Source organism: Podarcis pityusensis, assembly GCF_964106645.2.
Source record: "Podarcis pityusensis genome assembly, chromosome: 11".
In the NCBI taxonomy this organism is placed as follows: Eukaryota; Metazoa; Chordata; class Lepidosauria; order Squamata; family Lacertidae; genus Podarcis; species Podarcis pityusensis.
In genome coordinates this window covers 30,923,373-30,940,844 of record NC_138036.1, presented here as the reverse complement: position 1 = coordinate 30,940,844, position 17,472 = coordinate 30,923,373, and the positions used below count along the sequence as shown (strand labels likewise).

The 17,472-nt window shown below is 37.9% G+C and overlaps 1 protein-coding gene across 2 annotated transcripts in view; it reads right to left on the bottom strand.

Moving 5' to 3' along the window:
* Positions 1-17,472, bottom strand: part of MSH3 (mutS homolog 3) — a 57,709-nt gene that overhangs the window by 10,777 nt on the left and 29,460 nt on the right. For both annotated transcript variants that reach the window (XR_013977151.1, XM_080972374.1), the window contains exons 11-17: positions 15,316-15,400; positions 13,373-13,482; positions 7,946-8,078; positions 6,902-7,089; positions 5,916-6,084; positions 4,215-4,279; positions 509-625 (exon numbers count right to left, since the gene is read on the bottom strand). Coding sequence is in view for 1 of the 2 variants with exons in the window: in XM_080972374.1 (XP_080828500.1) it covers positions 509-625; positions 4,215-4,279; positions 5,916-6,084; positions 6,902-7,089; positions 7,946-8,078; positions 13,373-13,482; positions 15,316-15,400 (867 nt within the window). In the remaining variant the exon portion in view is untranslated. The remainder of the gene's footprint in view (positions 1-508; positions 626-4,214; positions 4,280-5,915; positions 6,085-6,901; positions 7,090-7,945; positions 8,079-13,372; positions 13,483-15,315; positions 15,401-17,472) is intronic.

Here is a 17,472-nt window from a genome sequence, read left to right as displayed (position 1 = left end):
ACTCCATCATCTACCTGAAATTCTAGAGGGGTGATGTCAGTCAATGTAGACAATGCTAGGCTAGATGAACCAATGGTCTGACTCAGGCTTCCTCAACCTCAGCCCTCCAGATGTTTTGAGACTACAATTCCCATCATCCCTGACCACTGGTCCTGCTAGCTAGGGATTATGGGAGTTGTAGGCCAAAAACATCAGGAAGGCCGAGGTTGAGGAAGCCTGGTCTGACTTATAAGGCAGCTTCTGGTGTTCCTATGATCAATTAGGCTACCCTTTACTTACTTTATAAAAACTGTAAAATGTGATAGAAGTACTCAAATGGGTCGTGGCAGTTCTGCCTCTATTTTAAATATAACCACCTTTTGAAGTTCAGGTAAGCCTATAAGCAAGGCAAACTACACATCAGACGCTTCAATAATAATAATAATATGAATTGTAAGCTTTATAGTTATATTTTGTAACCTACTTTATAATCTTATTTCAATAGAAAAAACTGAATTTGTAAACTCACTCTAAAAAGCGTAGCCATTCAGCACTGCAGTCAAGGACTAGCTGCTCACGTAGCTGATTCAAATGCCTGTAATTTTCTACAATAAAAGGAGTGTGGAAGCGGCTGACTGCTTTTGTGCTATAAGAGAAAACCAAATAGGAGATCAAGGTTACTAAGCAATCAGTTATGTAGCAATATGCAAAAATCAGACCAGTTCTTTTTTTAGGACCAGTACACAAATTACTTTTTTTCTGCACAGAGGTAAAGAAAGAGAGAGTGATCCATACTATCTGAAGTGGAAATGTTCTTGACAAAGCAGCTGCTGCTCATATCTGCTCAAATACTTTACTTGCAGTAAACATACCATTGTGCATCAAACAAAAAAAAACATTTTTACTTCATGGAGGTTTCCTTCTTATAGTCAAAATGTAACATGAGAAGCAGTCACAATTCCCTATTGTGAACACAATGTACCAGCAACTAAATCTACACAGCACTGTAACTTTACATTAACAGTTTTCAGGAAAGCAGGATAAAAAGAAATGATGAGGAATGGGTATTGAAGGCTGCATGGAGAGAGATGCTAGACAAAGATGTAGCATTGGTCCATATTTTTTACCTACCTGGTTTAGCCATATGTAGAATCTATTACATAAGAGCTTCTTAAGAGCATTTAACTCATTCTACAATATTTATAATAGCCAAATATTTGATTAGAGCTTTTTCAGTGATCACCAAAATTTTCAAGTTTTCAGTTGGGTGGTTGTCGTTTTTTAAGTCCTTGAAAAAACAGTAAATCCTCCCCCCCCCCCGTCTTCACATTTGTACATGGAAGTAATTCCAAGTTCTGTTGTGTAAGCCCAAGTAAATGTAGCCTTGGGTCCTCAGATTGGGCACTGCTGAGTGTATAATATGCTCCCCAGAGGTGAATTTAGCATGTATTAGAAACTGGGCTTTTACTGTTCCAGCTCCAGTCCTCTGGAATCAGTTATCACCTGGATTTAGACAACTGCCTAGTCTCTTGATATTTAGGCAACTATTGAAAACATTTTTGCTTCAGAAGGCTTTCCCTGAAGTGTGACTCAGTAATTTTATGGTCTCTTAATTGTACAACTACTACAATCTCATATTCTAAATAAACTATAAAATATACATATTATGTTGTGAAAGCAGTTAAACAAGCTTAGTTTTGCTAAGAAAGTAAGTGCTGCATATGTTTCAATACTTCCTAAAAGAGAAAGGATAATCATTCTTCAACTATTTCTCTATTTCTTGTTGCTTTTTCAAAACTGCTCTTTCAAAAACAAAATGAAAAAGGAGCAGCTGTCCCAGTTCAGTTGCACAGATCTGTATGTAATGTTTAGTGAGGCCTTTCAGACATCTCAGGTATTTCTAAACTAACAACTTAAACCTTTATCTACCTGTTTTTAGGCCAAAGATAGTGTCTCTTGCTGCAATCTAGATAGCTTGCATTTACTTTTATTTCCACAGACTCTCTAATCTAAGTTGCAGTTCTATTTGAGAAAAATAATAATTATGCTACCACTAAAAACTGTTCTTATGTATTATATTTTGAATCGGGGGGGGGGGGGAGAGTTCCTACTCATTCCCCCCCCCCCCCGAAAAAATGCTCCAATCTGTGTCCTTGAAAGTTGACATGTAACAGAACACACAACACAGAATCTTAGAATAGAATTCTAGAGTTGGAAGAGACCCTGAGGATCATCTAGCCCAACCCCCTGCAATGCAGGAATATGTAGCTGTCCCATACGGGGATCGGACCTGCAACCTTGATCTTATCAGCACCACACTCTAACCAACTGAGCTGTCTTTCTACAGCACTGAAATCTAACTGACAGACACAGAAAGTTACTAGTGATTTCCTATTTCTTGTGACAAGGCACCCAGGCCTTGAATATACTCAATGCAGATATTCACATTGGTGGCATGTTATGAACCTGAGACAGCTCCCTCCCTGCCCCCATTCTTTGATTGTGACATGTATATCCTGCTCTTACATGGGCAGCAGTTTCTCATCTAGACTACACTTGATTATCTTCACTAATATTACAGCATTTGGTGTTCCCAGACAATTCACCAGGCTCCTTCTGAAAGAGTTCTTTATATCTGCTTACACTTACATATATGCTTCTGAAACACAAAACCAGCAAACACAAGACACTGAAACAAAACGGGAAGATTGCCCAATGCATGTAGCACATGGATCAAGAACCTTTTGTTTTTCATGATAGTTTCTTGATTGGTACTCTTATCATTTTGATGAGCTTTTGATATGAGCACATGCTCCTAGATTCAATTTTATTTTTTTGAATCAAAATAATCAATCAATTCTATGCTAAGAGACCTTTAGAGAAATCAAATTTATTCAGAAATAGGCTTCTACTGCTTTCTGTGTAAAATACATATTCCTTCCCTTCTTTGGTAACCCTGATTAAGCAAAGAAGTCCAATGACAATTAGTAAACAGAGCCCTTGTGATCTAGCATAACATTTCAAGAATATAATTCCAGAGGATGCTTTGACTGGGTGAAATACCTCAGGCTTTAATTCAGTCCTAGATTAAATTACCAGCTGGATGACTAGATATCATGTATGTTATAATATTTATCTTTTGCTTTAACATCAGATCCATTTCAGCTTACAAAGTTTAACTTGTTATGAGATGTACATACTATTTTTAAAGGGAAAATATTTAAGTAGTAATAAAAGATTTTAATTCCTCGCTGTGAATTAGTATGAGCAAAGTCACACTGAAGTCTATGGGATGTACCTGCACATAACAGATGACAGGACTGCATTCTCAGTATAAAAAATAAAAGGAAGAAGGAAATCAGTTTATCTACCTCAAACTTTATGTTACATTATGAACATCCACACATTATAAATGGAAGCTCCATGAAAGTAGAAAAACGTATTAACTAAGATTATATATAAATGATGAGAACACAGCTGTCCAAATATATGTCAGATTCTTTTGATGGGAAAATAGCCCTGAATTTAGTAAGGAGTCTGACTACATTATGTGACTGAGTAAAGTACTGCAGACATACATGGAATTCCTGCACCTACAGATATATTACTGTTAGGCCTAACTACAGCTTTTGAGCGGTCCTTAACAGACCCCCCATGGCTACTGCATCTTACACCCTTCCTCATGGCAATACTCCACTATAGTGCTGACTGGTCCACAAGCCTGCAAAGCGAGCATGGCAGGAGGCTGGCAACTGTCTCACCACTTCCCTGTGATGCAGTGCTTACTGGGCAGAGAAGAAATTTTCCTGATGGTGGTGATCCTGCAATGGGCTGCTGCCACCAAGTAAGCAAGGAGGCAAGCAGGAATGAGGTTGACTCACAGTGGCAAGTGAACTGACCACCGTCAGGCAAACCAAGGAGTCAGCTTGAAGTGGTGACTGGCCGCTGCTGGGGACCTCTGTGTCCATAGGACCAGGTAAAGCAACATGCCTAGTGGGCTGTACTGGCATGTGTAGAAACCTGGAAATGCCCCCTTTGCCATGTGCTGATGCCAAGACTGATTACTGTACCTAAGAGTATTAGATACTGATTTAGAGTTTGCAAAGGTGTATTTAAAAACATTCATCCAACCCCACCATTCAGAACTTTAAGGTGCTTTCATGCAAATCATCTTCATCATTAACGTAAATAAAATTAATGGTAATCATATTGCAAATTACATTATCTTTACATACCTGCTAACTTTAATCCAATCATATGGTACAGAAGATAAAAGTGAATTCTTGACTTCAATCTGAAACTAAAATATCTCTGCATTACTATTATTGTTATCATTGTTATTATTTATTCCATACTATCCCACCCTTCACAATCCATGGGCTCCTGGGAGGAAAAGCGAGATACAAACATATAATGCATTCACATAAAGAAAAATTAAGTTGTACAAACCCTCTTGTTTGAACTACATTCCACAGTCCTAATATTTTACAGCAAAATACCAAAATCTTGCCACTGAGATTATTGCAGCCATCAATAGATGGCCCAACAAATTGTTATGTAAAATATCCTAGTCAAGTTTCTTCCCATGCTACCTCTTGTTACTACTTATGTTATGGTTTAACTTATCTGTTATAATGTCAGATTGTATAGCTAAAAGTGTGTGTGTTTATTTATTTATTGGATTTATATCCCACCCTTCTTCCAAAGGAGCCCAGGGCAGCAAAGTGGGTATCAAGTGTTATCTACTTTTAAAAACGATTCTCAATGCAAAAGCCAGAGGGCGGAGCTTATATCTATCTCACTTGTTCTTTGTTTACCCTTGAAAAAAAGCTTTATCAACAGAAGATAATCTCTTTATATATGACTGTATCTAATATCTCGGATTAGAATGACAGTAGCAGTAAAAATGATTTGGAGTTAATGCAGCTCTATTGGTTGCAAGTCGGCCCATTGGTTGGAAAACAGGTGTCCGGTTCAGAAATGGGGGCTAGAAATCAATGTAGCAAAGTGATATGGCAATTCAATGTTATGTATAATTTGGCATTTGGTAGTCGTCATACAAATCACACATCTTTTGTCAAACTGACTGAAAAGGATTGTGTATCAACTATTTAGCTGCTGTCCTTCTATTTGCATTCCATTCAAAACATTTAAGCAGCATAAACAGCAGTAAAGATTAACCTTTCTACTAGCAAGAAATCCAAATGATCTTTCACAAAAAAATGCACTTCATTTCTTTTATATAGGATATCAATACAACATCAGGGGAAAACATTTCTAAGCTGTTTAGCTTGCAGAAGCATTATTTATTCTGACAGCATATAACCTGCCTACCTAAAGATGAGTAAGAGGATCATTTTCTCATTTTTGAAGATGGGTTGGCAGTCTTACCCTTGTTTTGTCTTTTTATTGTTTCCAAATCCTTTATTATATTGTATGGGTTCACTAATTAACCAATTCAGTTGCACTATAATTTATTATCATCTGTGCTCAAGCAAGCTTTAATTTGGTAATCTATATGCTACTCTTACATCGGTCTGATGAATTTCTCTTGAAGAAGCCAACAAGATTCTTGGAGAATACTCTCTCAACCATTATCTGTGAAAGTTGGTAATAGCTATATGGCAGAGATTGGCTGGATTTGTCAGATCACTGGACAATATCATTGTTGGAGGGGAATGTACTTTCTGACTGAAAGGAGGCAGCAGTAATATCCCAATAAACTAGTCTCTCTACTTGTGGGTAATGTGCCTCTTCATGCAGTGCTTGGGAGGCCCTTTTGATTAACCCAGGTCAATGGGAACAAATACGAATTCCCCAGCAGCTTAGGTGGTTCTAGTCTTTGAAGCTATGTCTGCTGACAAATGAACACTTGAACAAAATATGACCAATGGCAAATACAACAAGAAAAAATATGAAGCAAATATTTAACTTACTGCTTGTCCTGACACCGTAACATAATCCTTAGAGGGACAATTTAGGATTCTTCGTATATCCTGAAGGTGTAACTGGATCTGAGAGTGAACTTCCTGAATCTCATCCTTCCTCTTTCTTATTAAGGGAAATTCTTCAAGATCTTTGAACAGTTGGGTTTTGTCTCCACTTCTAAGTATACAGAATCCAACAGTTAAGATAGACACCCCCCCAAAGTACACACATTCCTTAATACTAACAAAAAAAGTACAGTATTTACATTCGTAACAAGAATAATATGTTACCAAATATATGTAATACTAACACACACATTAGTAAAAAAACAAACTCCATTACCTTTCAGATTAAGAACAATATTTTAAGTGCATAAATAAACCAAACTAAAGAAATAAACAATTTTGTTTCACTTGCAGGGGTTATAGTCAAAGTACGGTAACTTTATGACATTTCAAAGCAATGCTGTAAACCGGGATATATAGCGTTTGATGTACAGAATGTAATAATAAAAAGAAACCAGTTAGTATAACTATTGTTCCCTGCCCCAGGAACTTATGGTGAAGATTAAGAAATATTATTAAGAAACACTCAAGGAAACTAACTGCTCAAGGTTAAAAATGAATGGACAGCTTAGAAACCGAACAATCTTTCAGTTCAGTAGAATTTATTCTATATTCACTTTCCATACTAACTGCACATTGAGTGTCTATGCTAGGTGGCTACTGTCAAACCAGTGGGTTCAAAGGCCTTTGCCTGAGGGTAAGTGATGGGGCAACAGGGTAGCAGTAGTGGTGTCCAGGTAGCATGGCCAGGACAGAGGATTACAAGACCTTCTGTAAGAGCCATCCGTTAATATTACATAAGACTATTGTACCATGCTTATATAACAATTTAGACTGCAATCCTAACCCTATTTACCTGGAAATAAGCCCAACTGGATTCAGTACAGCTTATTTTTGATTAAACGTGGAAAGACTGCACTGTTACTTACTTTGCTGCTGCTTCATTAAGCATGCTTATATACTTCTTTGTTGAACAAAGCAATTCTGGAATTTCCAAAAGACTCTTCTGTAATAAAGGTGTTTGAACCTGAGTATGTATAGCCGGAACCAGTGCTGTGATTGTTGTTTCCAACTGAGAGAGTGTGCTGACTACCAGATAGAACTCTTGAATGGAACACTGAAATTAGAAACAATTGTAACTTCAAGGCTAATGTTTTAAAAATTAATGTTCCTTAGTTTCCTCCCAATTTTGGACATTCATTGAAATATATGCACCCTGATTATACTTGCTGCTGGTATCACAATGGGAAGGGAACTTACATACATGGGATGCAGTCAAATTGGTGTCGTTTTAATAATGTATAAATTAGAATGTCAATAATATTTTAATTTGTATTTTAATGCATAGCCTGAAACTGTAGGCCTACTACTCTACAGCATTATGAGGCAACTTGCTCAGCAAAGACTGAACGAATCCGTATTTTTTTATTAATCACATGAACAAAATACTTTTCTCAAGACACTGCTAATACTGAAACTGATTTAACCCTCCACTTAATGGTGGAATTCAAACATACTGCAACACGGCAGGGGGGGGGGGGGAGGTAATGAAAATCTTGGGTCAGTCAGCCGTATCAACCATTGAAGTGTGAATTGCCATGCAGTGTTTCAGGGCCATCTTGTCTGAATTAAATGAAAACAGATGTTGTGTACTCTTTCACCCCAATGACTTGTTTGTAGCTTCTTCTTTTTTACTGGAAAAGGGAGGGTCTCAATAAAGGCTTTAAAAAAACACACACTTTTGGGTAGTATTATGCCTAGTAATCAGGTATTTTATTTCAGGTATATATTTGACCATGGGACTAGATTTACAGTGTTAATTTTTCTACTAATGTAGGGTTAAATTATCTCCTTCCTTTCAATGTATGAATCTTAAACCTAAATTTCAAGAAAAAAATGCCAGTTTAAAACCATATTTTAATATAATAGAATATAGTATTAATCATTTGTAGCTCACTTTTTTTTTTTTTTACCTTTTTGTGATAAATACTACAGAGTCCTCGTTCAACATCTGGCATCTTACATAGAAGGTGCTTTATTTGGCCAAAGACACTCGATTCTGATAGGAGAACCTCCGACACCGCATCAAGTCGAGAATTAATTTCACTGTTAAAAAAGGATTATTTTACTACAGATTGAATGTTCTCTACAATATAAGAATTTCAGGATCTCTGTCTGGATCACCCCACTTAAGTGGGCTGAATAGATAGAAGGCAAAGTTACATAAAGCAGCAAGTTTCTTAAAAGATCTTCAACACCATCAGAAAACAGTTTACAATGAAAATATTTAACCCAGAATAACCTTTGCTTATTCTGTTGATTTATATTCCCCACTGGCCACAGCATACACTCTTTCTTAGTTAACTAGGGGCTGTACCACTGCTCACTCTGCCTGCTAACACCCCTGCAATTCCCTCCACATTAAACCCCTAGAGCTTCCCCTTAACACAACATGCAACTATTAAGCTTGCATTTCACTTTCCCAACCCCATTTCTGAAGCCGCTTCTCTCTTCTAGTCTGCAATCCCCCTTTGCACCCATTTCCATCTTCACCCCCATGTCCATGCCTCCTCCCCCTTTTGTGCATCCTCCCCTTGCACGCGCGTAAACACACACACACACACACACACACACACACACACACACACACACAGCTTACGGCATCTTTCTCCTCCAGCATATTGCAACCATGAAGCATTGTTTCACCTTCTGCCCAATTCTTAAGTGGCCATTCCTTCCTGTTCTTCAGATTCTTTCATGGCCCTGCTTTCATCTTTAACCCCAATCCCATACCTCCAAGCTTCTCCTTTTTTGCAACCTCCCTTGCACACCCATTTGCACCTTCAGTCTCTTTTCTCAACTCTCCTTTGCACATAGAGCACCCCTATTTCCATGCAATGTCCTGTCTCCTATTCTGCAGCTCCCTTTGCATGCGCACACGGCCATGATGATATAAGTTACTGTATCTTTAAGATGAATAGACTAACCCTAAATTCCTACACTGAATCTAGAACATCATGTTGACGACAACACATGATACCAGAAGTGAAACATACTGTAGCACAGTATTATGGAGTATCTGAGGGCTCCACTTCCTTTATTTCTCACACATGAAGCAGCTGGGGAATGGAAGAGGGTGAAGTTTAAAACAGTCTCCCCCCCCCCCCTTACCCTGTTCTTCCCTTCAGGGATATAGAGACACTCAAGAGTTTTTAAAAACAAACCAATTTTAACAAGAAGAAATAGCAGAGATGGGTACAATGCAGCAGCTAACACTTTCCCCCACTCCCTTATTGGGGTACTCAAACTTTGTTTTTAAACATTCATTTCCCCAACCCCCAGAGTCACCCCTGCTCGCTCCACTGAAACTCTGTCATGTTTAAAATTGCCGCTTCCCCCTTCAGATTTACACCATCCCTGCTCTATTCAAACCTCTGTTGTTGTTTAAAACTATGTACCATTTTCCTCTGTGTGTTTTCATCCCTGCTTTATTAAAACCTTTGCTGCTCTGTTTTCCTCTTTATCTCCCCCCCCCCCCCATTCAAATTTCTGGCACTCTTTTATGCCAACACTTTCCCCCCTCTCAATTTTTCTCCCTTCTTGCTCCCATGTCAAGCTGATTATACTAATCTGTCTGGATAAACCAGCAATCAGGGGCTAGCTTAGTACCAGTCCAGAAATTAGGAAAGCCAATTCAACATACAGAACACACACACCCCTCTCTAAATTGAAGGATCTAGCATTACATTTATGGGTAGCATTCCACCTGAGCTGGCCTTTTCAAAAAGCTGTGACTGTTATGATTCAAATGGAAGACCATTCTCTGAGTCAAAAGGCTTCAGACATTCCCCCCCCCTACTTTTTGTATGGGTATTTAAAGGAGAACATAAATACATCTAAAAATACTAACTATATATCACATTGGGACTGGAAAAACATGATTATGAACTCTATTTATGAATACATAATATACTAACATGAAACAGTAAATGTAAACATACTACGACAGAGGAAAGATGAAACACTACCCTCGAAAGGTTAATCTGCACTTTAAATCATTTTCACATATGGCTATGCTACTATAGCTCTAGTAATCTAACACAAAAGAAGCATGCATACACTTTGCCTGCTGTAATCCTCAATATTTAAAAACCGGGTCAAGAGAACATCATCCAATATCAAGTGACCCATTTTTTTCACCTCACTATGTTTTTTAAACACTTTCCCAAGAATAATAAAATATAAGACTCCATAGAGGATTATGTATGGGATAAATATGCCACTGTAAAAGGGCCATTTAAAACATTTTTGCTTCTACTACAATCTGTTGTAAATACAGTACAACAAATATTATGAGAAACTAAATATTCAGATTGTATTATCTGAATTTTAGTTTGTTTTTATATCTATACTGCGCCTCGCATCATGTATATTGCCTACATTTTATACAAATACAAATTGTGCTACAATATTATTTACAATCCAGAACGCGGCAGCCAGACTGGTGACTGGGAGCGGCCGCCGAGACCATATAACACGGTCTTGAAAGACCTACATTAGCTCCCAGTACGTTTCTGAGCACAATTCAAAGTGTTGGTGCTGACCTTTAAAGCCCTCAACGGCCTTGGTCCAGTATACGTGAAGGAGCGTCTCCACCCCCATCGTTCTACCCGGACACTGAGGTCCAGCACTGAGGGCCTTCTGGCGAGAAGCCAAGTTACAGGGAACCAGGCAGAGGGCCTTCTTGGTAGTGGCACCCTCCCTGTGGAACGCCCTCCCCCAGATGTCAAAGAGATCAACAACTACCAGACTCTTAGAAGACATCTGAAGGCAGCCCTGTTTAGGGAAGCTTTTAATGTTTGATGTATTACAGTATTTTAATATTTTTTTGGAAGCCGCCCAGAGTGGCTGGGGAAGCCCAGCCAGATGGGCGGGGTATAAATAATAAATTATATTATTATTATTATTATTATTATTATTATTATTATTATTTTGAGATAGATGGATCAAACTTTCTATATACTTTTAGCATAAAAGCTGCAACAGTCTTTTTTCTGTCAGGAAGCCCCTGAGTATGAACAACCATGTGGCTGGGGGATGGGGACAATATGGTCCATGCCAAAAGTGTGAGAGAAAGTTAAACAAAAACCCATGCAAAAACACCCATCTAGTTTTGAGCCTGACAGACTCTTCAAGGAACTGCAGAACTATTACTAGGATGAAGTTTCCTTTTCTTCTCTCAACCTTCTAAGTAAAACATTAAAAACTTGAAACATCTTGAAACATACTCCATATCCCACAGCCCATTTCCAGCAATTTTAGAATGGCTCCTTTTGTTTTTTTTGTAGTATAATGGCATAGCTCTCTTCATATTTGCTAAACAATAGTGAAAATATTCATGAATGCATCTAGAGGGATGACTAGATCTGCATACTACTATCTCCACATCTGTTAAATGGCAATCAAGGGCTTTTGTTTTGCACAAGTAAAATGCAACTTCAGCAACAATCACCTTGAAAAAGGAAACAACCAAATTTGTACAAATGAAGGATTTAAATGTTTGCCAAATACAGGTAATCTTATGCAAGGGTTATGTTCCTGGCTATCGGGTGTATAAGCAAAATTGTGTAAAGTACTAGGAAACCATTTTTTAAAATCGTTGCAATTACCAGTGAGGGATAAATGCAGCTCTTAGTCTTCCTCCTCTTTTTCCTCACTGGATGACACTTCAGGGGATGATATGAGGAAAGGGGGGATTGACCAATAGTTCAAAGAGGTCCTGGGGGGAGGGTCAAACTCTGAAATCAAATCATTTCTCTACAACTGGGAATATGTTTACCCTTTCTCTGCCATATAAATCAGTTGCAGCTGTGGATAATCTTTAAGTGTCTAGCATAAGAGACAGGATCATTTTTCATACAAAGTTGTATTCATACCTCAATTGTAGAAGAAGAGGAGCCATTGTCTATAGCATTATGAAAAGCTATGTATGAGCAATTAGCCCAATATTGGGACATCAAGCTTCACACATTACTTCTATCTCTGATACAATGGTCCCTGTCTTACTCTCATGTCCCACTCCCATATTTTCCAAAAGAAAGTTTTAGTTCCAAAGTATTTACTGTATGTTGATCCAGTTCTAAGCAGAATTACTACTGGGTCTAAATTAGGCTTTAGTCATACACATTCCATCCTTAGGGAGAGATGAGCCATTGAGTAGAATGCATCCGTAATGAAAAGCTGCAATCATCATAAATAATTCTGATCTACAATTACAGCACATTTTGTTGCAACAACAGTCATTCATCATGATAAGTCAGGAGAGGAAGCTGCTGAATGCAAACTGATTAGGAAAAAAGATAAAGAGGCACATCAGCCGGTATCATAGTTTTCTCAACTTCCATTCATATATTACTGCAAAGAAAAAAAACTGCTGACTGGTAAGGATTTTACATAAAATTCTAAATTCTGAAATTCAGTTAAATGGCAACAACAAACAACTGCATGCTTCCAGCTAGCAGAATTTTGTCTCCTACCAGTGATCACTCCCCACTAGTACTATAACAGGGGAATGTCTCTCCCATTGTTTCCAACTGTTATCAGACTGAACTGCCAAGGGCAGACACTGACTCTGGTATAATTGTCACAATCACTGCACAGCTGAAAATAGTTCCTAGGATGAACATGTAAATAAGACACAGTAGTGAGTGATCCCCAATGGGCACAGCAGAAGTTAATTCTCAATAAATTTACACCATAAGAGTATCTTATGGGATTCCCTGTAAGAAAGCAAAACAAAACCCAACTACGTTAGAAGTGAAACATTTTATTTATTTCCTTATGTTTCTGTCCTGGCCTTCCTCCCAATGGAAGCACAGGGTGGCTAGCAATACAGAACATCACAATCAAAACAAATAAAATATTGTTAAAACACTGCATCAAATCTAAAAATGGAATCAGAACAAAGCAGCAACACTAAAATCAACAAAACTATCTGTTACATCCCAACGCCTAGCCAATGAAGAGTTTTTATTTTATACCTAAGTATGGCCAAAGTCAAGGACAACTATATATTATTCAAAAAGGAGTTCCACTAGACATAGAAATTAATGCTAATACACTGCCAGCATGTTTAAAGGATGCAGAAACGGGCAAATGCATTTTTTGTAACAGCCAAAACCTAAAAACACACTAAATTTTACATGGAGTATAAGAGCTGGAGTAGCAGAACTGATCTGAAAGTTGGTAATTATTCCTCGAAGCTAGCAGTGTTTAATTTAGCCTAAGAAGAAAATTAGCTGCATAGACTCTCATCGAAGGAAAAACAAAAGTATTATAACTTTAAAATAATCAATATCCAGCTCAGCTACTGGGTAGCAAAGTTATTTGGTAATGAATACCTGGAATTCAAAAGAGGCTGTGTCACCCATTTCTTTAGTCTTCGTTGTCCAAATGAAGTTTTTGTATGATCCAAGACCCAAAACAGGCTGCCTTTTTTTTTCTTATCAGTCTGCAGTAATGACAGTGTTTTATTCAATCAATTAAAACACATTTGAAAGAAAATATGGGAAATCTGAACTTTAAGAATCTTAGTTCTTTAAACATATTCTGTTTTTCATCAACATAAAATAAAAAAGTATGATAAAAATGCACAACAAAATAAGTTTACCTTTTTCCTCAGAAACTCACATTTCCTTGAATGTCTGTGGATCCTTTTTTTGAAAAGTGGTGTTACAGTGGCTACCACAATCCTCCCATAAAGAGGTCAATGTTAATAATATCTACACTTCTGAAAAGATTGTGCTCTTTGATAAATGACATTTGGTTCTAGTGGCCAATCACTTTGTCTTTTGTCTGTTTGTTCTACAACTTATTTCCACACATTATACATACTAATAACATCAGTGCAGTGATTTAGATATGAATCTCTTGAACTTCTGGAAAAAAGTTTTCTTTTTCTTTTTCTTTCTATAACTCCAGTGATTTTTGTGACTAGATTCCTGCTTTTGGTGTAAATGTTTATTTATTATTTTATATCTTTAGCCATTTTTTTTATCTTCAGTAAATTCCTTCTCTCCTTGGCTTATTTTCCATTTACAGTTTTGTTCCAAGTGATTGTGCCTTTTATGGGCAAGAGCTTCACTTTTAAAAAGGAAGTCTTATCTTCAGTATACAGTCATACCTTGTGTTGCATTAGGTTCATGTTGTGTCTTTTCGGCTTGCGAACGCAGCAAACCCGGAAGTGTATACTTCAGGGTTTTGCTGCGTGCGCATGAGCAGAAACAGTTTGAGTGCTTCACGCACGTGCAGAAGCATTCTGAGCACTTCGCGCATGCACAGAAGCGCTTTATCGCGCTCCGTGCTTGCGCAGAAGTGCTGCTCTAGTTGCAGACTTTTCGGGGTGTGAACAGTACCCCGGAGTGGATTGTGTCCGCAACTAGAGCTCCACTGTACTTATATCTGGCCTTTCATTCATCACAGAATTAAAAATGACTAGACCAGGACCTGCTTAACTTCAACAAGCTGGCTGCATCATATGCCCTCAGAACATGCATGCCCTGCACCATGTTCTTCTTCTTGATGGGTATTAAATTATGCTGGCATCCTTCTAGAGTTGTACATTATCTGATAAAAAGACAGGGTACAAATCAAAATAATGAATATGTCACCTTGGTAAATGCATTACCCCAAAACTGCATTTACTAAAGTACTGTGAACATAGGCTCAGAGGGAAATCAGGAGACTAGCTGCTAAATTCTAACTCAGGGGTCCTCAAACTTTTTCAGCAGGGGGCCGGTCCACTGCCCCTCAGACCTTGTGGGGGGCCGGACTATATTTTGGAAAGAAAAAAAAAAGAACGGCAGTGGAGGGATGATGAACAGCACGAGAAAGGGCTCCGGAGGGGCTGGCAGCAACAAAGCCCAGCCCCCTTCCTCCTCTAGGCAGGGCGGGGAGAAGCCAGGAGGGAGGGAGGAGGCGCTGCCGCCACCACCATTGTGTGAGGGAGAGGGAAAGAACGCGCACGTGCTGGCGATCCTCTGCAATTCGCGGACCATCTCCGGGCTGGATTTAGAAGGCAATTGGGCCTGATCCGGTCCATGGAGCTTAGTTTGCTGACCCATGTTCTAACTGCTGATTCTTCCCTGAATATATTCCTTCCGAGAAAGAATAACAGAATCATAGGTCTCCTGTTTCAACTTACTTCCATTGTTAGAGCCTAGCTGGGGAAAATCTGACTAAACACAGGAAGCTAGGGGAGAACTGGTGTATGAAGAACACATGCAATAATCCAAGACATGCTTCCCAAGCAAAGAAATGTGCAGGATGAAGCATACTTTCTTACCTGATTCTGTAAGATTTCAAGATTATTTACTGTAGACCCATTAAGTATCATATATTCAGCTTCACTTGATAACTTCTTAAAATTACTGAAATAAAAAGCATTATTCCATAGTGATGACACAAAATAATTGCTTATTAAGCTTTAAAATAAAATCATGGCTTTGTATATTGTTGGGGAAAGCACGTTAAGACATATGAAGGAGAAACAGCTTCTGGTAAACACATGTGAATCATTTTACTTCTGGGGAAAACTAATTTAAAATCAACTACCAATGTTAAAGTGAAAGCCTTTGCAGATGACTTGGTTTTAACAATGGAAGACCCATTAACTAGTGATAAAGAAGCACTAGAAGAAATAGAACAGTTCGGACAAGTAGCAGGTCTCAAATTAAATAAAAAGAAAACTAAAATGTTAGTTAAAAATATGAAACAAGATTTGGTGGCTATGCTGCAACAACAAACTGGTACAGAAGTAGTAAAAAAAGTGAAATATTTGGTAATTTGGCTAACCCCAAAGAATATAATTTTTTTCCAAGATAATTAAGACACCGATGTGGAATGGAATTAAGAGAGATTTGAAAGTGTGGGGACGGATGCAACTTTCTCTATAGGATAGGATGTCAGTCATTAAAATGAATGTGCTACCAAAACTGTTATTTTTGTTCCAATCAATTCCGATAATCAAAGGGGCAGCTATATTTAAGGAGTGGCAGAAAATAATTTCAAGATATATCTGGCAGGGGAAGAAACCAAGAATTAAATTTAAATTGTTAACTGATATTAGAGAAAGAGGGGGCTTTGCCTTGCCAGACTTGAAGTTATACTATGAACCACCCTGCCTTTGTTGGTTGAAGGAATGGATATTGTTAGAAAATACAGATTTGTTGGACTTAGAAGGATTTGACAATAGGTTTGGTTGGCACGTATATTTATGGTATGACAAATCAAAAGTGCATAAAGGATTTGGAAACCACATATTCCGAAGAGCTCTATATGAAATTTGGGATAGGTACAAAAACCTATTAGAACGTAAAACACCATGGTGGTTGTCACCTTTGGAAACAATGAGTGTAAAAAAGATAAATATGAGTAAAACTTGGGGCACATATGAAAAGTTAGTAAGAGAAGAAGGAAATAACTGGAAAATTAAACCTTATGAAGAGGTAAAAGAGGCACTTTTTATCATCTGTGGTGGGAATGTAAGAAAGTGAAAGGCTTCTGGGAAATGATTTATAATGAGATGGAAAAGATGTTGAAATATACATTTATTAAAAAAACCAGAAACATTTTTACTTGGTATTGTAGGCACTGACATTAAAAGACAAGATAAAAAACTGTTTTTATATGCGACAACTGCAGCAAGAGTATTATTGGCACAGAAGTGGTGATTTGATAGAATAAGGATTTGCTTTAAAATTCCTCTCATAGCAGTTCTGCATTTAGTATTATAGTAGTTATAGGCAGAATTATAGGCAGTATAATAATCAGGTAAGTAATTTTAAAAACCACTACAAGCATATACTTTTACATTTCTAAAGTTTTCCCACTTTTGTTAGCTTTAAATGCCTAGTTTATAGTACAGTGGTGCCCCGCAAGACGAACGCCTCGCAAGACGAAAGGTTTTTTCGTTTTCGAGTTGCTTCGCAAGACGAATTTCCCTATGGGCTTGCTTCGCAAGATGAAAATGTCTTGCAAGTTTGTTTCCTTTTTCGTAAAACCGTTAATACCCAGGGTGCATTGCTGGAAGAGGTGCAGTTGCGACTTGACTTCGAGGAGCAACACATTGCACGCGGTGTGGTGGCCTTTTTGAGCTTTTTAAAGAGTTTGCTGAATTTTTGTAGCTTTTCGAAAACTTCTTTTGCAGCTGTTTGGTAAGTTAAACTTTTAAAACTTTTTTGGGGGGTTTTGGATTTTGGGTTGGGGTGTTTAGAATTCAAGGACTTGGTGTTGGGGAGAGGTTTGCAAGAATCTGGGAGCTTGTGTGGTTTTTTTCTGCATTTTTATGATTTTCTGTGACCATTGGGCCATGTATATTTTTTTTTGAAAAAAAATTCTGGGTTTGAATTTCTGTGTGCTGGGTGGATGGGGGAACAGTTGAGGAGGGGTTTGCAAGAATCTGGGAGCTTGTGTGGTTTTTTCTGCATTTTTATGATTTTCT